The sequence below is a fragment of the Austrofundulus limnaeus genome, unplaced genomic scaffold, assembly GCF_001266775.1.
Source record: "Austrofundulus limnaeus strain Quisiro unplaced genomic scaffold, Austrofundulus_limnaeus-1.0 Scaffold1, whole genome shotgun sequence".
Classification (NCBI taxonomy): Eukaryota; Metazoa; Chordata; class Actinopteri; order Cyprinodontiformes; family Rivulidae; genus Austrofundulus; species Austrofundulus limnaeus.
In genome coordinates this window covers 1556829-1581190 of record NW_013952403.1, presented here as the reverse complement: position 1 = coordinate 1581190, position 24362 = coordinate 1556829, and the positions used below count along the sequence as shown (strand labels likewise).

Below are 24362 nucleotides of genomic sequence, written 5' to 3'. Positions count from 1 at the left end.
TTTTGAAAGCACATACTCAGTGTTGTATAAAGTACCACAAAGTGATACTTGAGTAAAAGTACAAGTATCTTACAAAAAATGCTTTGGTAAAAGTTAAAATCTCCTTTAGAAATATTACTTGAGTAAAAGTCTTAAAGCATCTGATATTTTTTGTACTTAAGTATTAAAAGTAAAAGTATTGCAATAAAATGAGCAGTTAGATTTTCTGTAATGACATTTATTAGGAGGTGACCTCCCAAAAAATGTAGAAATGACTACATTGTCTTAAAAATAATTAATTCATGTTAAATTTAAGATGCACTAGTCTAGCTGTTTCAGTTTATATACACATATCGAGGCTGCACAAACCTTATTCCCAAAATGAAAATCTATCTGAGGCCAAATGCAATAATATAATTCATGGAATACAAATACCTCTTAAGTACAGTCCTTTATTTTAATGATTATGGAGTGTGACATGATTTGTTTGTGTACAAACTAATACGGTATCAGAACTTTATATATTTACACTTCTCATTCAACCACGATTAAATTCACTCTAAGAGGCACAATTTATATGGAYAGTATTTATTTTTTACAATAACAAGCTGGAATGAAAACAAGAAAAAATGAAATAAAAGTAACAACCTTTTACTTCTTGCCTTTAAAAAAAGGAGTATTTTTTCGTTTTCGTTTTTGTAGGTGTGGAGACAAGATGTCGGGTGTGCTGTCTTGTGTTTTCTCGATATTTATTTTACACATCTTCTAATCTCTCTTTCACTCTTTCTCATTACATTTCACTTTTTCCATCTCTTTCTTTTTCTCCTTAAAAAAAGTCACTGATGATGAAGAAGCTAAGATACTAATATTCAGTTCTGCTTTCTACTGAAGTGGTTAAAAAAAAGAAAATGAAAGGAGTAGAAAGTACAGATAACTGTGTGAAAATGTAAGAAGTAGAAGTAAAAAAGTAGGCAGAAAAATAATTACTCAAGTAAAGTACAGATACCCCAAAATACTACATAAGTACAGTAACAAAGTAATTGTACGTAGTTACTTTACAACTCTGCACATACTCCAGTACTTTAACTTAAGTAATAATTTGAGAGAGCTACTTTTATTTTTACTGGGTTAATATTTGACCAGTAGGATCAGTACTTTGACTCAAGTACAGAAACTAAGTACTTTGTTCAACCTTTCAGCCAACCCCCCTTTCTAAATATCAGAATTATCCTTTTGAACACAGTAAATATCAACTACGCCTGCTAGCTGAGCACATTTTTCAAGATGTATTCTTTTTCTTTTGTTGCCACATATAGTCTGTCCCACAGTCTCCGGACGCTGCAGTCAATCACGGACATCCAAGCAGGATGTTATGTAACTGTAGGCTATCCTTACCATCATCAGTACCGCTCCTGTCAGTCATGAAGTGGAAAAAAAAATGTTCCAGAGAAATTTGAGATGGATGAACGCTGGAGGCGAGTTTTTGATGCTTCAGTTTCATTTGTGGCAAGAGGAGGAGGCAGTGGAGCACACAGCGGAAGAAAAGAAAGGTTACATTTCTTTTAAATTCCCCTTTGACCAACATATCCTTGAAGCTAAAGGCGATCTGAAAAAGTTACAAACATAAACCTCCAAACAGCATTTTATATGCCCTTTTTAGATACCTTGTTTGTAGATCCAACCAGGTGTACTAATTTCTATGTTTTATTAGCTGAGGTGGTGGTTAAGTGATGAAAAAAGTGAACTGAATCCAATTAACATGAATATTTCTTATTAAAAATGTCTGCACTCACCAGCTGTTTCTCGCAGCATCTGTGTTGATTTATGGATGCTGGCTACCTCATACTCCAGGCTGGATGCCATTAGAGGGGAAGAAGCCAAAACTGATTACTGACAGCTTCTGCAACGCGAACAGAGCCAAATATCCCCGTACCTGCTCMGAGGGGCCGGCAGCACTTATGGGTTACGTCTGCACAGCCTGATCAAAAAGGCTGAGTTATTAAATGAAAAAAACAACAMCACCATCCCCTTTTGTTTTTTAACAAACACGGATACAGAGTCACCTTCACAGAAATAACCAAAGACAACACAAGTGCAGCACTACAACTACAAAACTTCAGATTGATGATGTTCTCCAAAGACATGGTTCAACAAAAATAAACTCAAAACTTGATTTGTTTTACATTTTAAGCCAAATTATTGTTTAAATTGGTAATTTTATCATTTGAAAAAAGCAAAAACAAYGAGAGCATGGTCAATATACCACTGAAAGGCTTTTAAAACTACTGATCTCACAAAAAAAAAAGATAAACGCAAACAGTGTTTCCATAGTTGTRCGCCAAAAACCGTAGCTGGAGTTTATACATATCTTTGCCCTTTAGTTTAGTTTTTTTAAGGTTCTCATTAGTGACCTTTTACTGTGTTTGTGAATAAAAGGCGAAAATGCACATCAAGATCCTGTAAAAACACCTCAGGAAAAACAGAGGTGCCCAAAGTGGGGCTCATGGGCCTATTTGGACCACCAACAGTCCCACTGGTTACAAGGTTGTAATTTCCAGTCATCCTATATAGAAACACTATTTCCACACCTCTTGGCCCAACGGCAATCTGAGGTTGCTGTAGTGCAGATATTCYTCACTTATGATGCTGACCTTATATTAGGATTAAACATGGAATACAAGTTAGAGACAGATTTAAGCACACAAGTAGATTTGCACACAGATACTCATATTTTACCAATTTATGAAAWGTCCCATAAAATGGTCTCAAACAACACGCGATCAACAACTTTATACCAGAGTCAAGTCCCACACCGGATATGATGTTATGGTAAAGAAGGAATAAACACTTCCAACGTTAAACGCTCCGTGTTTATACTGTTGGAGCAAGGCGCCCATTAAAATAGAGATGTGTAGATTCTCTGTTTAAAGTAAATGATTTCAAATGATTGCAAAGTATAAAATCTAAAATTTGCTCACCTCTACTTAAAATGTTTTTTGTTTTGGTTTGTTTAAATCTTAATTTGAAACTTTGGCCGTTTCACAACAGYCAACCCCTCCAGCATTAGAATAACCTTTGAGGGTTTTTTGCAGTCAACTTAAAGTTTCCCTTCCAACACTCTTACAAGCAGTTTTGATTTACTGGCCCTCAAGCTGACGACTGTGACTTATGTTGACTCTTATTRCTTAATTACATGACAGAAAGGAGAAATGTCTATCGAAAAACACCTTGCTGTCTTACCTGCTTGTGGACAATGATGACTTTAATTTTCGTAATAGTAGGGTGCTGCTAAGAGGGGGCTCATGGCTGCTGATTGCTAGGACAAAGTTTAAGGGATCAGATATTTATACAGTTGTTAATTTTTTATCACCTGACTTTTCCAAATGAGGTCAGCCAAAATCTTAACAAGCTAATCAAGCACTCATATCTTAAAAAAGAACTGTGATATGCTCATTGTTTTGTATTGTAGTCTCTTTTTTTCCATCATGTGAGGAAAAGTCAACTCAAACTTTGAAAAGAATAACTAATTTCATTCTCCTTGCAAATCGTTTTCTTTCCTGCTACTCAGAGCCAGAAACTTTGAGTGGGAGTGCAAAAGTGTCACTGTTTTTATTTAAAGTCGTTATATGTAGTCAACACAACACTCCAGCTCCAGCTTTGTTGGGAGGTTTTCCATGTATGAAGGGGTCAAACGGGGACCAGAGGTCAAACTTAAAGTGGCCACTGCAACCGAAATCCCTCAACAACAAAGCTGTCATAGACGCCCGTACAGAGATGCATGTGTACACTTAATGGAGCTTGTGATGTTAAGGGCAAAAKGTCTCCTCACTCAGAAAGACATCTAATCACAAACACAGTTTTATTCCAGCCTTGCCAATCATTTTAGTTTTTTTTTAGCTTGGAGGAAATTTTAGACGTGTTCTGTATAATGACAAGCGGGGACTTGTACAAAGATGTAAGGTACAGTCCAGGAGTGCTTTCTCTGCATTTCTTCTTGCCSGAGCCAGCTAAAACCAACAAAATATTATTTTCTTTTTGTGTATTTAAGAAAACAAAAATCCACAACAAGCAGGATTTCTTAAACCTAAGTTTAAGAAAGGTGACGATATGTCATTTATCAAGACAAAGAATGTTTGACCCAAGAGCGAAACCAAAACGACAGCTGAGTTTTACTGGCTCAAAATATAATCGGCTAAATCCTGTCTTGAGACGCAACCTTTTTACACGATGTCTTTAAAAAAACAACTTGAAGACTGAAGGGTCTTTGTTTTGGATTGGATAGATTTAAAAAGAAACTGCTGTGAGATAGTGATATTTAGAGAAAAGACATTATAATAGTAAAAATATATTTCATGCTGGATGACATGTTCACCTCTGTCTGCAACGCAAAAATAAAAGGGAAAGCAGAAAAATCACTCTGCACAAAAAAAAAAAAAAAAAAAAACATTTCATGGAGTGATTTGTATTAAACTTGTGTCATAAAAAATAATGCCCGTTCATGTTCTTATGTGTAACCACCGTGATTTTTGACTCTATTCTTTTTCATGTAAGAAAGGGTTACAAATGAAGTCTTTAAGTCAAATGGAGGTTCTTTATATTGTGAACAAAAAGAGAAGGCTGTTTTACATCAGCAGCATCACAAAGAATGCTCATGTTTTTATATATTTAAATTCTTTTCAGAGGTTTCTTAATCTCTAAAAAAGGCTAAATGTTTCTTCTTTAAAGGGATCCACGATTAGTTGTAACATTAGACTYTATTTGATAAACATTTATTTTAACTGTAAAATAAAGACTGTAAAAATACTGTAGGATGTTTAGTTTAGTAAATTTTTAAAAATATATTTTAACACGGAAGGAGCCATTTTATTTACACACAAAGCATTCTGGGTAAATGATGACATTGATAGGTCATCGGTGCGAGGCTGCTAGCGAGCTATATCCACCCTGAAGGTTAATCTTGGACAATATCTGATGATCGACTCTTTTAAATGAAACCAGAGAGCGTTGACAGAGAGGAGAAGGTAGAAATGACTCAGCCTGTAACTGAAAATATGGATGGAGGACAACAGAGCTGCTTCATGGAAGAAGAACCTCAGCTTAGCCTGTTAGTGTTTGCGCTAGCACCGATGCTATATTGCCTTATATGTATTAGCTTGGCGTTAGCATTGTGTTCCCCTCTCTGTCATGTGGATGGAGGACCTCAGTGACGAGAGGAGAATGTGTAGCGCTGAGCTAATACATATATATGGTGATAGCGTCGGGGCTAATGCTAAAGCTAACAGGCTAAGCTGAGGTTCTTCTTCCATGAAGCAGCTCTTTTGTCCTCCGTCCATATTTTCAGTTACAGACTGAGTCATTTCTACCTTCTCCTCTCTGTCAACGCTCTCTGGTTTCATTTCATTTAAAAGAGTCGATCATCAGATTTTGTCCAAGATTTACCTTCAGGGTGGATATAGCTCGCTAGCAGCCTCTCACCGATGACCTATCCACGTCATCATTTACCCAGAATGCTTTGCATGTAAATAAAATGGCCCTGTCCATCTAATATATTTTTAAACTTTTAGTTTAAAGATGATAAAAACTAAACAGCTACAGTATTTTTACAGTCTTTATTTTACAGTTAAAATATATGTTTATCAAATAAAGTCTAATRTTACAACTAATCATGGAKCCCTTTAAAGTTCCAAAAATTGTTAAGGGATAGTGAAGTTTAGGTATAAAGTTCATTTCTCTTGTGATGAATATCAGGCTAGTCTGACTGAGGTCACAACAACGTAGAAGGTTTTTAGCTGCTCATAATCTCATTAGTCTGAACAGAATAAACAATTTATCCAAACTAAGTTATTCAAACAGCTATCTGCAACAGATGAGATACTGACGGTTCATAATTTATCCACAGAAACTCACCTCAAGAGATCTGAACTCTCTCTTTAACAAACTCAAATATTTCTTTCATCTATATTGAATCCTATTTCTATTATTGTTTGACTTTAGTGCTGTGCTCTTCATTTTGAAACTGCACAGTGAACGTTAGAACGTTTTTATTGTTTCAGATTTTTTGAAGAAGAAAATGTCAAGTGAGTTCATCTGTCTTTAATTTGGCAACAAAACAGGTTTTGTGTGGCACAATTCTTTTATTTTGGTTTCTGTAGCAAATAACTTTTTTTTTTACTCAAAGCAAACGTGCACAAGCKCAAACTCTGTAAAACCTACTGCAAGTTTAGTCCAAAAATGTTATTTATTTTGGTCAAAACAAGGTTTGAATTACTCTGCTCAGTCTGTTGTTACTTTAGTTTTCCACAGCGGAGCACCGAATCAAACAAATCTCCTTGAGGAAGTACAATAGGACCTGGGACACGCCTGTGTTTATGCGTGTTTGTGTGTGTGTTTGTGTGAACCAGCCACAAACACATTTATTTGCCTTCTTGGTGAGGATGATAGATTTCCAGAAAGTAAAGTTTCTCCTCTGTAGCTCTTCCATCATCGATTCACCTCAGAATCACAAAGACTTTTGTATAAAAAACAAACAGTGATCAGTGTATGCTATTGTTTAAAATGAAGACTATCCTGTAACATCGAGCCTTGCAACCTCACATTTCACAGTAAATAATGGTGTGAGAGTAAAAACATTCATTACCCAGTCATGCAGCACACGTCGTGTTTTTTTTTCCTCTGAGGAGGAGAGTGGAAGCTCCTGCACACTCAAACAGGGTTTGGGAATGAAAGGTAAGTTAATGAGTTGTGCTGGAGACAAAATAGCAGCTGAAAAAAAAGTGYTGGAAACAAGCAGGGAAGGTCTTAATGGTGTTTGTCTCGGTTCTGTGAGGAAGTTACTGTATGGAATTAGTTGGAAGAAAGCACTTTTTTTTTAGTAAGACTGATTGTTCTCTCCAGGCTGTTGAACGCACATAAATCTTTACTTCTCCTGCTGCTGCAGTATCAATTACTGATGTTCATGTACAGTGTTTGTAAAGAAAAATGCATGTGAAKCTGTTGGAGCGAATAATCTGTTACTCAGTTTCAGGGGTGATTCAAAGGTTTTTTCGAAACATTTTTCCAATTTGGGGCAACAAAGGAGAAAGAACTAAAAGGAAATTAAAGGTCTAGCATTCCTTGAAGGAATGCAAGTCACCTGCTGCTATTCATGCCAGATGTTTGGACTCAAAATTGTGTTATGATGAGAAGGAACAGATCAGTCCTGTGCAATACTGTGAACTCTTGTGTGTTAGGGCTCAAAATATGTGTTGAGGATTAAAAACTTGCTCAGCAGCTGTCATTTCTTTGTTAGCTTATAGCTAAATAATTTAGCTGAAAGCTGCTGAAGAAGCTGAAATGTTTTTAAAGGATGACCTAGTAATGYTTGCTGAATTTTAACAGTTGAGGTGGAACCCACAAGCAGCTGAATGATTGCTGAAATTACTGTGAAAATGAAAGCTTCAAAGAGCAGAAAACAGCTGAAAAATGCAAAAATTTGCAGATAAAAAAAAGTAAAAGGAGTAGAAATATAGCTGAAAAGGGGCAGGAAAAGCTTAAGAAAGAAAGAGAAAGAAACAAAACAAGTTTAAAGTAGCAAAAGAAGTTGAAAATAGCAGAAGAATAACAGAAAATGTCAGAATGATRGCTAAAGAAAGAAAAAGAAGTGAAAATCCGCAACATAAAAGCCGAATGATTCTGACATTAGCACACAAAAGTAAACAAAAAAGCAGAACCAGAACAAGTAAAAAGGGCAGTAAAGACTTATCAGCGTTCTGAAGAATTTCAAGGATGCTGAAGACCACACCATTCATTTTCAAGAAGAAAAAAAAATGGCTGGAAAAAGCTGAATATCTCCAAAAGTATAAATTCCTGAAATACCAAAAGTCATAGCTGGAATGTCCTGAAGGAGCTGAATGTTTTGATACATGAATTTTTGAAATAACACAAAAATTACGAAACAACTTGTGTGTCGAAAAACATACAGAAGCAAAAATAAATAAATAAATAAAAAATAAATAAATAAAAAATGAAAAAGATCTCAATACTGTGAATCTTTCATAGCATTCATACAGTGAGCTCCAGATCTATATTCACTGATTACTTAGTTTCACTGAATTTTATAGAGTATTTCACGAGATATTTCACTAGCAGACAGGCAGTGTTAATTTGAATAATTAAGGTCAATGTTTGAAGCAAAGTTGTGCAGTGTGTGGCATGTGGGGTGTGTGTTGGAGGTAGTTTCCAGCTGCTCAAAACTATCTTGTTAGATGTTTACTCACATTCTTAAAGTCATGAACCTCGACAACCTCCTGACTCCCGTTTCCCATCCTGAAGATCTCAACATGGCCGATGGGGTCGATCTGCATCAGGCTGTCTGTCTCCACACCGTCCACAACAGCTTTGTACTGATGGTCATACACCTGCAAGGACAGAAATATTCACAACCATCACATCAGTAAGGACAAAACTCTATAAGTGATCTATCATGACAACTCTTCTCTGAACAGAATAAACAGGTATTTTGATGAAAACAGTTCAGGTYAAAAACTGTAAGGCATTTTTTTTCATGGACACACATAAAAAGCTAACAAAAACAATAAATGTATAATAAACATGGAGTGTAAACGAGAATGAGATGGACTCGTCTTTGCAGGTTGTTAAAAGTTACACATATACCATGTTAAAAAAACAACATTTCGTTCTGCTGCTGATTAGTTCTAAATGATCTATTAAAAACAGAAAACTGCTGGCATGTCTGACTAATGAAGTGAAACGCAAAAGCAACATACCTAAGTGGCAAAATGGGACAAAAAWAATATACAATACTTCCATCTGCAGGGGCAAACACTTCACATGTAAAACCTGCACGACATGATCGCTTTATTTTAACAAAAGTTTTACGTGTTTGGTTCATTTGTTGTGTCGGTCTGCAGAATAATCACCACAAAATCCCACCAGTGGTCTCTCGGAGTACTTTATTTGTCTAACCAAGCTCCTTCATCAAAATGCTCTGTTTTACTAAAGAAATACTTCTACAGTAGGTGGTTCTGAAGTTCTTTAGTTATAAAATGTGTGCAGTTTTTTAAAAATTGTTTTTTAAGCTACTTTCTGTTATTTTCTTGTCTGTTGACCTGACTTAATTTAAACCGATAAAAGGTTGATATAAATCTTTTCATTCAACGTCTCAAATCTACAATATTAATATTAACAGAACTAAGACACGGTGCAGACAAAGTGACAGCTCCTCTAACAGTTTCACGGGGAAACCGACAGCGATAACAGCGGCTCGCTCAATTAAAATATTTGTGTTGACAAACCGAAAGGTCAGCTATTAAAAATGGACTTTGCCTCAAGAAATCAAAATAGAGACATTTTGAATCCGCGGCTCAGTTCAGTTTTTTTTCTCTCTTCAGCGTGTTGCCTTAAAGCAATGTTGTTTATCCCAACCGCTCGCCTATGTACTGTTCTTGGACACGCATGGATAGCTCTTAAAATTCCCTGTCTAAGAAATGATTCATGCCCACCAGCTGAAAATATGCTATTAATATTTATGTGCGGGTTGTGTTATGATGAGAAATATATTGCTGAGTTCATCTTCATCTGTCTCAGCGGCAAATCAGAGCCTCGCCAATGAGACGCATGATTAATGAACACACTTGGATGGGAGTCCATCAGGATTTACACCACCCCCACCCCACCCCCACATCAAATCCGTCTGAATGTCCTCTAAACCTCTAACACAAAAATTAGCTTTCACTCTAAATGCTCTTTACGCGTTCGTTCACGTGTTTTTCGTCGATTCGCTGAAACACGTAGAGTACCGCATTACGTACAATGATCACTTTTCTATTTTATGTGGGGGAGGAAGTAGTAATAATGACCAAATGGGGTATAATTCCAAATAGGAGAAGATTACTGTCAGATGGCAAAAGCCTATGAATTTCTATTAAAATGGGTCACTGTGGCGTCGACTTCACAGAGGAGCAAAACTGAAAATCATCAGGARAAGCCAAATTAAGATGGGCTTGAAATTTAAGTGTCAATTGGGCAGTTATAGATGAAATCGGGGCTRTTAAACATTCGGAAAGCCTGCGGGGTGAATTAAAGTACCATTTGAGAATTTCTTCCATATTAGCATAAAGGTGGGAATGAGAGAATAGATTTTGGAGGCTTATTGATTTATACTAAAACAGTGAATTACATTTTCAGCGGGCTATCTCTTTTGATGAAAATCCAGCAGCGAGAATCTCCTCACCACTCCGGGTTGAAACAGATAATAATGTATTACAACAGTTTGACTTAAACCGGTTCAATAGCCAAAGCTGCTGCTGTGCACAATAATTGGCATTCTGAAAATAGAAATGAATAGACTCTGTGTGGCCCCTTTTAACACTTACAGATACTCAAGTGCAYAGGAAAAGCTTCAGTGTGATTTATGCCACAATAAAGGAAAGATTTTACAATGTGACTCATTTTTTTAACCTCTGCGTATCAATATGGATCTTTATGATTCTTTTTTCTGCACACATTCTCAGTATTTGTGTTTAAAAAGGAAGCACAAAGCAAGAGGAGATTCACGGAACTTGTTTACTTTTAAGGTTGCACAAAGTGCCACTTGGCTGCAAACATCTCTGAAAGGTAATTAGCGTCACATAAGATGCTAAAAAGTTAAACTATGCCAACACATACCGTAGAAAACTGTCCAATTTATATAACACTCTTCCTACAAGGACTCCAAGAGGGTACGCTTCGGTCAGGAGCAAATTTATTACGTTTCATTAAACTACCACTTCAAAATTAATGCTACAGACGGTGGGATGTTTGTTTAAATATGAATAATGCTGTTTGAAAAGAGTGAACACACACCAACAATGAATTATTCATAGGTAAAACATGGCAGAAAGTGAGAAGTTTGAGGTGCAGCAACAGACACGACCGGCACAAACACATCAGCAGTGAAACAGTGAGAAGTATCATCTCATTCTTCACCTGAGTGAATGCGACTGCACATTACTTTCTGCTAGTCGGCTGTGAATGAGACGGTGATTGTGACAAATGAATAAACCAGATGATGCAAATAAATCATCGCAAACACGACTGCCGCGCTCTGCCCGAATTAACGCTCTGCTCCACTTTCCCGAATTCAGCCACATCTCTCAGGTTTGTCCTCAGCTCACTGGCAGCCGAGCTAACTCCACCTGACACACTTTGGGAAACACCGAGGACCAGATTTACAATTCAGGGCGCTGTAGCGTGTGGTCGCGATGGCGAAGTGGAACCTGCTGGGCTGAGAGCCCTGAAAAYGCTGCTGATGTACAAAGCCCAGGTGCAGCAAATTCATTTCTGTAGAGACCAGAGCAGTTTATGGGAAATAATTAGTGTCACAAACAGATCTGGTGATAATCAGGAGTCTGTTATTTAGACCCACATTTTGTTTTCTTGCGGCTGCAGCTCAGGCCATTTTACCATGGGTTATCGTTTGGCTGGACAATGCAGGACAATCAGCTGAAAATTACACCTTGACAATATTTTGTGATGTGTCAATTGAAACTAATTAAATAAATATTAAAACCTCAGAAAGAAACTAAACCCATGAAAATCTGTGTTTTGATGCAGCTTGGATTCTTAAAGCTTCCAGCTACTTCCTTCAGTTTAGATTTCATCCAGGCTTCTTCTGCTTCACACATACGTGCAAAAGTGCAAAAGTTAAGATGTGCTTTTTAGTCAGTGGTTAAGTATTGTGCAGACAGAGAATTACAGTACAGAAAGTTTAAAAAAGTGCATGATTTATTCTCCAATCTCAAATATTACACTCTCCACCAGGCCAACTGATGACTGTGTCCACATCTTCCAGGTGTTATATTTGCACCTGGAAGATGTGGTCAATAGCAAAAGTCAAAAAAATTATCCATCCATCTATTTTCTTCACCTGCTTTTTCAGGCAGGGGCACAGGGAAGCTGATGCCTGGTTGCTGGTCCACCCTGGACCGACTGCCAGTTCTTCCACAGAGGTTAAAAAAAGAACAAATACATTTGAGAACAGCATAYAGCTGAAGTTAAACTTGGCTTCAAGTTGGTTTTTGCACCTTCAGATAAGATTTTTGTTTATCTGAACCCTCTCTTTTAAACKTTTGTTCTTTTTGCAGAAAACAACTTGGGTGGTGAAGTTTTTTCTTTGTGATTAAAAAAAGGCAAGCAGTTATAAGACTAACTTTACAATGGTTACAGACTTGGAAAAAAGATGGTCATATAAAATGACTTTGGTAAAAATATCACTGATAAAAAAAACGTACTTAAGTAAAAGTCATAAAACTTCTCAAAAATAATGGGGAGAGTAAAAGTAATACATTTCTACACATTCTAAAAAACCTGGTTTCCTGGTTTAGTAAATTCAACATTTCATTTTTTAGAGTGTAAACAACCCCTTTCATGATGAGTTCTGATCATATTTAAATTTGCAACATGTAACAAGGTGTTAAATCTTAAATTAAAGAAGTAAAAGTATCATTTTAATGTTTTGGATGTAACAAAATAAAAGTAAAAGTTACGATTTAAAAAATACTTGTAAAATTACAGATTCTGAAAAAAGAATTACTCAAAGTAAATGTACTTTAACACGTCGGACTATGAATTAAACATCATCTTTCCACCTATATATATTCATATATGTTGAATCATTTAATTTACACTTGAGCAATTTAAAATCATTCAGTTTTATATCATCAGCTTCTCCAATGTTTAACAACAAGTTCAAGTTCAAGTTCAAGTGTACTTTATTGTCAAAATCTATGTAACAGCATTAATTAGCACAGAAGTTGAAATTGCGTTAAAAAATGAATTACTATAATATAATAAATACAATAATACAATAAATAAGGGTTGATAAAGTAGCTAAAAACCTACATTTCATCTAAATAAATATTTTCCTTCTTAAGAATCTTTTTACTTTTTTCCCCTTTCACAAAGAACCCCTCTTCAAGCCTTCCTTAAGTAACAGATTTTTATTTTTCAGAATAAACTGTTTTAAAGTGTCTGGCCATTCTCTGAAACACTCCGCAGCTTTCTAAAAATCACATCCCATATATATTTTTTTGGGTGTGGGATTTGACATTTTAACATTCAAAAGGGTTTCCTGTTTGAATGTGAAGTTTCTTACTGCAGCTGCGAGCAAAAGCCTCTAATCTCAGGTTCGGTGTCGACTCCCCAACGTCTCGCCAGCTTTAGAACTTCTAAGAGCGTTCAGAAGTGAAAAACAAATCAGCAAAGTGCGAGGAAGACAACAATACAGTGATGTAGTATTTGGATTGTTTTTTTTGGGTTTTTTTTGCGCAAACTGAGATGTGTTTCTGAACTGTTAAAATCTGTACAGAAAGCAGCTCTGAGTAAAAAAAAAAACAATAGACGGAATGGGAGTGTTAGTTATTAAAAAAATGCTTTAAATATAAATGACAGCTCTTATAAAGCACTGGGCTCTCCTTACATCTCAAGGTACCTCAGAATTCAGATCTACGCAGCAAGAAAACCTTTCAGGCTCAGGAGCACGAGGCGATCTGTGCAGAAGCCTTCACAGACAATGCCTTGTTTACTTCCTCTGTTCAAGGTTCCTGTCTGAAGTGGTTCTTAACAACCCCAGCCTCGATGGTTTCAAACACAGACTCACAGGAAAAGGAGTGAATGAACGGCGGCAGGCACAGTCAGACCTGCAGGCAGTTTGTGCGAATGGGTTCTGGTGCCGCACCCGAGGGCATTAAGCAAAGGTCACATAGATGTTGTTACAGGTGAGTGGGTCGCAGTTGGCTCCGCGTTTCAGTGCGCGTCTGTTAGGGGCAGAGGAAGGAGCGCGCGGGGACATGTGCGCCTCCACGGCCGAGGCAGTGGTGGGAACGTGAGAGATGAGCTGATGACAATATGTCCTCTTGGTTGTCCTTGAGGGTTGGAAGAAAAAAGGCTCCAGTCAGGCGGAACTGGATGCCTGTCAGTCATGGCGGGGTGGTAATGGCCGCGGAGGCTGTCGGGGGTTGGGAGGTTGGGAGCCGCGGGGGTGAAAAGATGGCGAGGGGGCTGCACATTGCACATGGCCTCCTGGGAGCCATAGGCAGCGCAGTGATAGATCGAGGTGGGCAGCAGCTATGACAGCCACACCACCAAACACTGCGTCCTTTTGCTTTTAGACCTTTTATAGTCTTTGCTGGTCTGAAAACATCAACAGATGCAGGGCTTTAAAGTCTCACCGACAAAAACTAACAACCATCTGTGTGAGCTTTATATATGTCTTATTTGATATATTTATGACTGATATCATTATTCAAACTATGAAAATAACAAATTATGATGACACTATATACTCTGTAAAAATAACTTGTAAGATTTACCAGAGAAAATCCTGTAAACAATTCGCACTTAACGTTTGTTAAGTAAATTTAAATGCTACAAATTCATGTAATATTTGCTCTCATCATTATCTAGTAAAAGTTATTAAGAATATAGTTAAAGATTTGTGAATAAATCAGGTAAATTTTAATTAATTTGCTCAATTAAATCTTGTAACGTATACTTGATCAAATTAAGTAAAATTTACCTGATTTATTCACAAATCTAACTATATTCTTGATCATTTTTACTAGATAATGATGAGTAAATATTACATGAACTTGTAGCATTTAAATTTACTTAACAAACATTAGTGCAAATTGTTATAAGGCTATTTTTCTAGTAAATCTTACAAGTACTTTATAACAGTGCACATGTGTCAAGCACAGTATTGTAGCATGACACCTCACAGCTACTGAGAGAAATGTAGCTCTTGTTGTAGTTCAAGACTTCACCACCAGGTGGCGGTTTTGAAGAACCTTTATTGGATTCTTCTTCATGAACAACACAGACAAAGTAAAACTCACAGGTCTTATTAATGACTAGGCCTACCACTCTCACTTATGGTTACTTCTGCTGAACGGTTTAAGACAAGTTAACAAATAATGAACACACAAATTAGAGTAACACAACAGACTAATTGCTGGAAGAACAATGTTAACCTATTCCCTAAAATGATTTAACAACAACAAACATGAATCCTACCCGCAATCCTCCACTGCAGTCACATGACAAACAGCCAAACACAGCAGAATGCTACAATTTGCATTCCCTGTTCCCTGACAACTAAATATCACCTACATTATGTCGTCAAACTATTGCACACCAACAAATGTATTCAAGCAAAAGAAACCAGACAACTTATGTTTTATTTTGACCATGTCTTGTCCTCTCCTTGAAAAGTGAAGCAAGGGAATGAAGAGCAGCAGCCTGTGCGCATGCACGCTCAATTTTAGCCCAGAAGAGTAGAAGTTACTTAATTTATTCATGTTTAAGTGCTGTCCAGAAAAAGCACTTAAATATTACAGGTAAAACAATATTAGCATTTACTTTTTTGTACAGTAATATTGATGTATAACATAATGCATATTGTTTATTTAGTAAATTCTAGTAGTTTATAAATTTTGATTTTTTTTTGTAAAATTTAAAAGAATAATTAAATAAATGTTACTACACCCAAAAATCATTTTTTCAGTGTATGATGTAAAGAATGAAACAGTTTTATATTAACACGATATCACACTCATGCTGAAATAAATAATAAAAAACTAACAAACGACAGAATAAATGAACACTCTACGCATTACTTCCACCAAAACTTATGATTTATGTTCACACTTAAGAATTAAGCGCCACAAATTTGATTTTATTTTCAATAATAAATGGTTTATTAATATTTAATCATTTTTGAACATAATCACTTTTCCACCACTTTTACTAATTAATTTATATTTGCCTCGAGCTTAAAAAGTTTGCATAAACTGCAAACACACTGGGTTTTAACATAGTTACAATGTAAACATGATTTAAAAACTACAAATTAAATGTAAATCTCAATTTAATGAACYTTTAGGACACAGAATTTATTTCTTTTTCAGACAAAATCATCAGCTAAAATGTACCAAAATGAAAATTTATAGTATAGCCATGTTTTTTTTTTCTTTTACTAGTTTTCCTGTCTGGTTCACATTCATCATCATTTGGAGTAAGCTCTGCGTGTCTGTTAGTAAAATATCTAAATAACTTGATTTTTAATGAAACTTTCAAATAGAGTTGTATAAATTACAATTCTCTACAAGTAACTAACATTTGGGCCTAACCCAGTTTAAAATGCCCACCAGAGCCAACAGAACTTATTAAACACAAATATGCTTATAATTCAGTAATTTAAAAAATAAATAAATAAACACTGTGCTAAAACTTAGTGTTGTTGTCGCTGGGAGTCATCACTGACAGAATCTAAGTGCTACTTATCGCACAAGATCTTTACTTGAAATATTAGCTTTAACTGTTGGAGTTGTACTGTTTGTCTGTACAACTCTTTTAACGAGACTTTATACTCAAATTCTCTTTATTACAACTTTATTCTCATACAAAGTATGACTTTTTTCTCAAAATATTCTTGTAATAAAAAATCTCATAATCTGACCCTAAGGCAGCAGATAAAATGCATTGCTTCAATGAATGCTTGGCCTTTCTTTCAAAAATGTTTTTGTCTTATCTTGCAATATGCTCATTGACTTATTTTAAACAAAATGAATGAATAAAAAAAAACTCCATTAAACCTGTTTGTGACACTGAATGAATTCAACTGATTTTTTTTTCAATTCTATTTTTTATTCGATGTATTAAGTGATGGGAACAGGAGTACAGTTAGAAAGAAGGACAAAATGTGATTTGGTGGTACAGTGAGGCTCTGCTAGCTCAACAATCCAACCTGCCTTCCAGCTTGATTCRTCTGTGCAGCTTTTTTTTTTTTGCCAAGAGCTCCACACAAACACAAAGCAGCATATGCTCAGCCCATGTTTAACACTTTGCAAGGTGTTCTTTTCATTAAAGTTTTCCTTTTTAAGCCAATCCAACTGGCGAACGAGGCCAACACGCTCAATTTTACCTTCATCTCTCTAGCACTKGCTTGTAAAAAGACTCTAGCACATCCAGATGTTTTTCAAATTTCTGATATTGACTTTTGTGATGGAGTCTCTCGAACATTGCTTCATCTCTAAGCTCCTTAGTAATCATATGAAAGTTTTCTTTCCATTTGCTCAGAACATTTTCATCTTACAGTTTTTCCTGCTCCACTAGATCTTGAGTTGATAAATAGTGATGTTTTTTAATGACATCTCAAGCAGTGTAAATTGGCTCRAAGCTCTTTGATATCTTTTTATAGCCCTTCCCTACTTTGTTTGGGTTTGATGAATCAGAGAAATGATCAACTCCAAAACGTCAGTCATTTTTTTTGCCTCCCTCGAAGTCCTGATGAGTCAATTTAAGCCTGAGTAATCATTAAAGCTTTGTTATTTTACATAATTCRGGTTTTAAAGTTCATTAACAAGTAACAGTACTTTAAAATTTTTTGAGGAAAAAAAGCCACTAATTTATTGTGTTCTCTGTCAGGTCTGTAATAATTTATTTTTACTTCAAAAAGCAAAAGTACGATTAAAAAAACAAACATGATTGCTTTTTTCCACTAAATATGTGGGCATGACTTTATGACACACGTTGTACTTTAACATTAATTCTCAGGTTATGTTTATACATTTAAATTTTTTGTGTCTTTCATTCAAATGACACATAATGGTTTGTATCATGGGTCAGGAGGAAAGGTGCTCGTATAAAACATTAAAAACACACTGAAACACATGAAATTACTTAATGTGTTGTTTAAAAGGAGGCGCTCTGTCGTATTTGTTTGCAGAAGAGGAGCCAAATGCAAAGAAGCCTCCAGAGGTAAGTGGGTGATGGAAATAAATAAAATAAAATTATTTACTAAATTTAAAGAGCCGTTGAGGCAGGGTGCCCCAGAAAACATTAAAACCACAACATGAGGCAGAATGTGATAAGAACAAAACACTTGCTGTGCATGGAGAGAAACAAACAATGCAACTAACAAAAATAAATAAATAAAAAATAAACCTGACAAAGGAAAGTAAGACAGTATATGCAGTATAAAAGGGGATAATTAGTAATAGAACCAAGGTTTTGTRTTTAAAAACTAGAACTAGTTTTTATGAAAAAGCAGAAAACAAAAACCAACTTGGAAAACTGACTGGGAATAAACTGAAGCACTGAACATGAAAAACATACTAAATTTAACAAAACCCAACACATTAACAAAAAATTCATACATTTAAAAATATATATGATAACGCAAAACAAATCCTGACAAAAATCCAGACACCATGACAGATTATGCTTTCTAAGCACATGATGCAGAGTTTAATTAAAAATCACATAAGAGTGAGAAACAACAAAAATGGATTCCCTGTGTGTGTGTGTGTGTGTGTGTGTGTGTGTGTGTGTGTGAGAGTGTGTGTGTGTGTGTGTGTGTGTGTGTGTGTGTGCGTGCGTGCGTGTTTTTGCTACATTGTGGGAACCATTTTCCAGAAAAAGGTAGCCTCGTGGGGACCGAATGTGCATCGTGGGGCTCAACGCCTGGTCCCCGTGGGCACGRATGYTATTTTTGGGTGGGTGGTTAGGTTTAGGACCAAGGGGTGAATTGAGTTTAGGTCAGTTAACTTAACCTGTGTAAATTAACCTGTGAGGYTAATTTTAGGGTAAATGGTCAGCRCTAGGCCATAAARTTACCAGAAAATGAATAGAAGTCAATTCATGRTCCYCACARGGATATAAAAACAAACCTAMGTGTGTGTGTKGGGGTGTGTGGCTGTGTTTTAACTGCTGCATGTTACTCAAGCTGACAGTAAGATGTACAAAATAACAAAACTRGCAACATGTAAAAAGATTAGAAGCCTGTTTGTTTCGACTGCGRCGCTGCTCATTATATTTTTACTGGAGTGTTTCGTTTCTGCAATGATCAAAGGACTTCTTTTTGTCCGGGCTTTTTAAGGTTTTTTGAACAAATTATGTTGTGCAAAACTTTTGTCTTTTTCCTTTTGGTTGCAAAGTTTGGCTTTATTTTGTGCAGGAAATCTCAGTACTGTATAAACACTCCTTCAGATGTTCTGCAATGAAAAAGGACTTTTGTCTCCTTCAATAACAACCTCCAGTTAGTACATCATGCTGYATTGTGTTAATGTAAAATGACTTACTTCACAGCTGTAACTGATGCATTGCATGTAGCAACTTTCATTTTGCTTATTGCAGTAATGTCCTAATTATTACGTTATCAGATCCAGAAAATCAAAACATCTTTGAGGTKAAATAGACAATAGTAAAACATTTACTTTGTTAAAACAGAAGTAGTGTCGAGATAACCTGACAAAGGTGTGGTTTGCCGTTAAACACTCCACCAGGTGAGCTTAATTAGGTCAATCAGCAGCTTGTGCTCAGACAGAAGACCATCACAGAACAACAGCTACACTTSAAACTGTGAGGAAAAGGACTTTTGAACTTAAAGTATGATCTGTAAGCTCACTATTTGAACTCTTAAATGCACTTTCTGGAACTATTTATTTTAGATGAAAAATGTATCTGTTTTGTTTAATTAGATAAACATTTAATGTATAAATGTYTGCTCTGGGTAAAGTTTGAATACTGCGCTGTCATTGCATTTAGCCTAAAATGAGCATTTAACTGAGATAAATACACCAAAATAACTGTTTAGTTTTTCTACAAATTTGTATAAATCAGAGTAAAAACAATACCCTAAAACCTCTCTTTTAACCTAATTTAAATTTGATAAAATGCATACAATTTGGTCTGAAAAAAGTGTACTTATTTCTTCTGTTTGTAAAACCTAATTTGTTTAAAACTTTTACCTACAAATTTAAATATACTCACAGTTAACCTAAATTAAACGTACCATTACCTTGTGGAAATACGTGCCGTTTTTGTAACAATGCATTTTAATTAACAGTGTGTTCTGTTTTGAAGCGTTTTAACCTGTGTTACTTGTTACACCTGTGCAACTGGTCCAATAAATGAAGCGAGTGAAGTCTGGTCCTGGTCTTACAAGTGTGGACACCTCACAGCCACTGAAACACTTGACAAATAAAACAAAACTAATCAAACAAATTGCTAAAGGTGAAATTGGGAACATTTTTTATGTAAAGCCAAGTTTTCTCAAAGCTGCCGCTGTTCTGACAGATCTGTTCTTAGAAGTGCTCCATACTGCACTGAAAATGCTACAGCTAGCTGTTGCTGCTTTTTGCACTTGCGAATATCAAAAATGCACATTTTATGTGAACAATTGCAATGCAAGAGGGTTGGTAAAAATTTATAAMATAACTTTTGCATAAAGTGAAATGTTCAAGATTGGAGTTCTATTAAGATGACAGCAGTATACTCCTGCTCACAGTCTTTAGATTCACTGAACTGAGGTTGTTCAAACGGGTATCTACAACAGATAAGATATTAACAATTTATTACATTTCTMAAGAACCTCACTTTGTAAGATCTGAAATATCCCTTACTTTTATTGTATGTGAAACTTCATRTTCTGTTCTCTGTAAGGGACAAAAAGAACTTGCTGAAAAGTTGTTTGGGAAGTTTTTATTATTGTCTGACACTTATTTCTTTCATATTTGTACTACAGAAAACTTAGTCGCATGTCCATACAGAAGACAACCTCCTCCACAGCTCAGCTTTGCTCATTTATACTAAATAAAGAGGAGTGGAATATTGTATCAGCTTGTGCTTTCAAACTCTACATGCTAGCTGTCAGTACACTTTCACACATTTCAGATTCCCTTTGTGGTTCCTTCTGCTGACAGCTCAGAAGTAAATCATTTTTTCCCCTCTCAGTTCACCTCTGAATGTTACAAAAAGTGTGTCGAGGTCTTTCTTGAATGCAACAGTCCTTTGTTGAATGGACACCGTGAGAAGAGCCTTTCATTGTTACCACTGACAGTACGGTTTTCCCACTTGAGACTCTAAATGGAGCACTTCACCATAACTGAAGCAGAGGAAGCTGACACCATTTAAGTGTTCTTGAGAAAACTGCTGAATGGCATTCTCAATAAAACCGAGATATTCATGCATGTGTTACTCGGAGTTAGACGTCTCAGGGCCCRCTCTGATTCAGCAGGTGGTGTTGTTTGAGTCATGTCAGGCTAGCAAGTATTTCAGGCACCTTTTTGTTGGCACCCTGGAGTCCAAGAAATATGATTGACCAAAACGATGCAGTTAAAATCTACTGTAGCTCCAGCATCAAAATGTCCTTTTAAATGATTTAGGTGAGTCAGCTCCGTTTGTCTCTTAGATGTAAAAGGAATCATCGCACTTCCAATTTTCTCCTACAGCAAAGATTAAACTGAAGAACTGGGCAGAGTCCCTTGATCACCTCAGCGTTCTTGCCAGTGATTCAGAGGAAACTTTCTTTAATTTATTTTTTCCCTGTCTACTGCAGGCTCTCTGTCCTCCAGCAGCCTGAACAGCTTTTATTTTTCCGCAACCAAGTTTTCTTACATAGGCACTCATATGAGAACTACTAAAGTCTCCCAAGTACTCTGGTTGCGCTGTTACTTTTTTWTATAAGATTTTTTTTCTATTCCTGGAGGGTAAAAATGGAGCATCACTGTCAGACGCTGAAAATTGCCACTGTAGGAGTAACCTTGAACAAAATCAGCAAAAATGCCAGAATAATTAATCCCCCTCTAAAAATTCATTATTTTTTATTTAACTACATTAAAAAACACCCATTGAAATCAAAAGGGTGAACTAACAATAAAGGATAAAACATAAATTTTACCCTTGAATGGTTTCAAGTTGAACGTATGTTAAATAGCAAAGAAAATGCAGACCTTATAGAGAAATATTACTCAAATTAACCCAAACCTGCAGAAATTTGCAGCAACAGAACATATTAGGCAGAGAAAAAAAAGTCAAAGCTGGTTTCAGTGGAAATATTACTTGAAAACGAGGATCCGCAACAGACATCATTACAGCTGGCAAAGATCCCCCACCCAGAAACAGCAGTGCAGATGGGCTTTAACATGTGAACACATGCTTCTGCGTACTGTTGTGCATATTTAAAGGTGTGTTTCCTCATGCAAGGTAATTGTATTTTTTTTGTAAACCAAAATTCATATACAAAAACGGAGAAAGGAGGRTAGAGAGATTTGATTGTGTGGCGTCTGGAGACTGCAGGGATTATGCTTGTGGACGCTGATTACCAAGCCTGTCAAGTCTCAAGGTCTACCGAATTTGGATAAATGAAGTAGGAATGTTTTCCAGCTGCCAAACACATGCAGGATGCTTTTTTGGGGGGTGGGATGCTTGCTGAGTACAGAGAGCAGGTTCTGGACTGGCGCCAGCTCGGAAAATTCAATTTAGAGAACAGTGGTCAGTCACTAATACGTCATCAACTTAGTCAGTACAAGGTAAAATGAGCCCGTTGGCAACACGTGACATTAATCTCAACAAAAGCTGTCTGACAGTCAGAATATGGTAATCCATTGTAACATAATGCAAAAATAAATACAGTCCAGCAGCTATTTTATGATTTGTCTGCTGTGTTCTTTTGTTTCAAATTTCTGTCAGTTAATATCTACAAATATCCACCCAAAACAAAACTGATTATGCAAACAACTTTCCAGCTCATTGTTGCTCTCAATTTCGCACCGGTAACCCCGRTGTGACGTTTTTCCTACAACGATCATTTTTGAAACTATTTTACAAACTGAAACAAATATTCCCGGTGATGGCTGAACAATGGAGGTGACAAGCTGTGCAGGTGAACTGATGGGATTAGTCCTGCCACGTTTATCACAATCTAAGGTTTGTCAGTCAGTGGAAAAGCAACCATTTTTCTTCAAATCGCTCTGCTTGTCACACCGTAAGTTTCATCAAAATGGTTGTTTATCAGTAAAAAGCTTCTGTTTTTGTGTGAGGAAAATGTTAAAATGTACCTGATTTTTCAGTTATGAAGAGCGACCTTGTGCTCCCATCCACCATTCAATTAAAGGATCTTTTTAATTTAAAATTTTTATTTTTTCATAAGCTTTTATTTTTTTTAGAGTCACATCAGTTGTAACATCAATCAGTGACTTTTCTGATTCGTTTGGTATTACTGTGGATTCTGTCCTGGCAGAAAGATTTTCATTTCAGCTTTCAGTTTCAGATTTTTGCCAAATATTCAGGAACTGGATGAACTCTGACAACATGTAGTTAAAAGTGATGTTTTCTAACTGATGCAATGGTAACATTTGCAAAAAGGTGGGAAAAAAGCAATAGCAATATAATTTGTAATTAGAGTATGGCTTCACTGAACATATTTATTGAGAGTGTAAGTAATGGATAGATGAGAACGTTTCAAAAGGCTGTTTGCAGCCAGGATTTAAGAAATCAAAGTGTTGCCTTGAAAATAAAATTGGGATGTCTTAAGTCACCAACAACTGAATCATTTTGTTTTTCAAAAAATGGTTTTGAGTGAAAAGTTCAAATATGCATGGAGAAGTGCAGAATTTCTCCAACTTTGACAAAAGAAAAAAGAACCCTCATTTTTTATCCTTTAAACTATAACTTTATGCATTTATTATAAATAGTGGAAATAAACAGTAAAATACTTTGTTGCTTTTTGACTTAAAAACAAATGTTTTTTTATAGATTGTGTCAAATTCTCTTATTCCCCTATAAATATATTTTTTTCTCTCAAACATGAAATTAATTTTTGTGACAAGAACAAATGCATCTTCATGTTTTCTCTTTAGATGGTGACTTTCATTAATATGCTTACAAAAGGAAAAGTAAATATCTAACCTACAGCTTGGAAAGAAAGTGACTTTCAAAACTAATAATAAGTACAATATGACGGTAAGGACACTACATTTTTGAAGCACACTAGAACCTTTTGAGTCGTCCCCCCCAAGTGAAATGAATTACATAGCTTTTGATGAAAAACTGCTGTTCATTGCAAAATAAAAAGCAAGGGCAAAAATAATTTTAACTTTCTACTTCCAAGGTGCAGGGAATGCAGGATGATTTGAAGCTGAAGCTGTGTTGAGATAAAGATGGGGAGGCTTTCTGGATTTTTTCTGCTTTGAGCTGGAACTCAGATGTACTTCCCAGCAAATCTGAAGCACTCAGTGAAGGAGATATTTTTAAACCTTAAAGTCTTAAAACTAGGGTTGTGTTTTGGATTGGAAGTGACTTTAGACACCCCAATAAGCTCTAAAGCTTAGAAACTGTGACATTTTCCAATAATGGGGCATTTTTAAGTGCATGTAGCAACAACTAAAACCAAATCAACTGAGACTGGTCCAATTGAAGGCAAACAATTTCGATTTTGTATGTTTTCCAGGAACAAGGAGCTCGTGGAAGGAGACAGTAGAATTAAGTTTGCTTATAACTCGAATATACAGGTGCTGGTCATAAAATTAGAATATCAAGAAAAAGTAGATTTATTTCAGTAATTC

General features: G+C 35.9%; 1 protein-coding gene across 1 annotated transcript in view; it reads right to left on the bottom strand.

The window, feature by feature from the left end:
• Positions 1-24362, bottom strand: part of tnmd (tenomodulin) — a 75882-nt gene that overhangs the window by 19681 nt on the left and 31839 nt on the right. The window contains exon 3 of the mRNA XM_014003889.1: positions 8235-8375. Within this exon, the coding sequence (XP_013859343.1) occupies positions 8235-8375 (141 nt within the window). The remainder of the gene's footprint in view (positions 1-8234; positions 8376-24362) is intronic.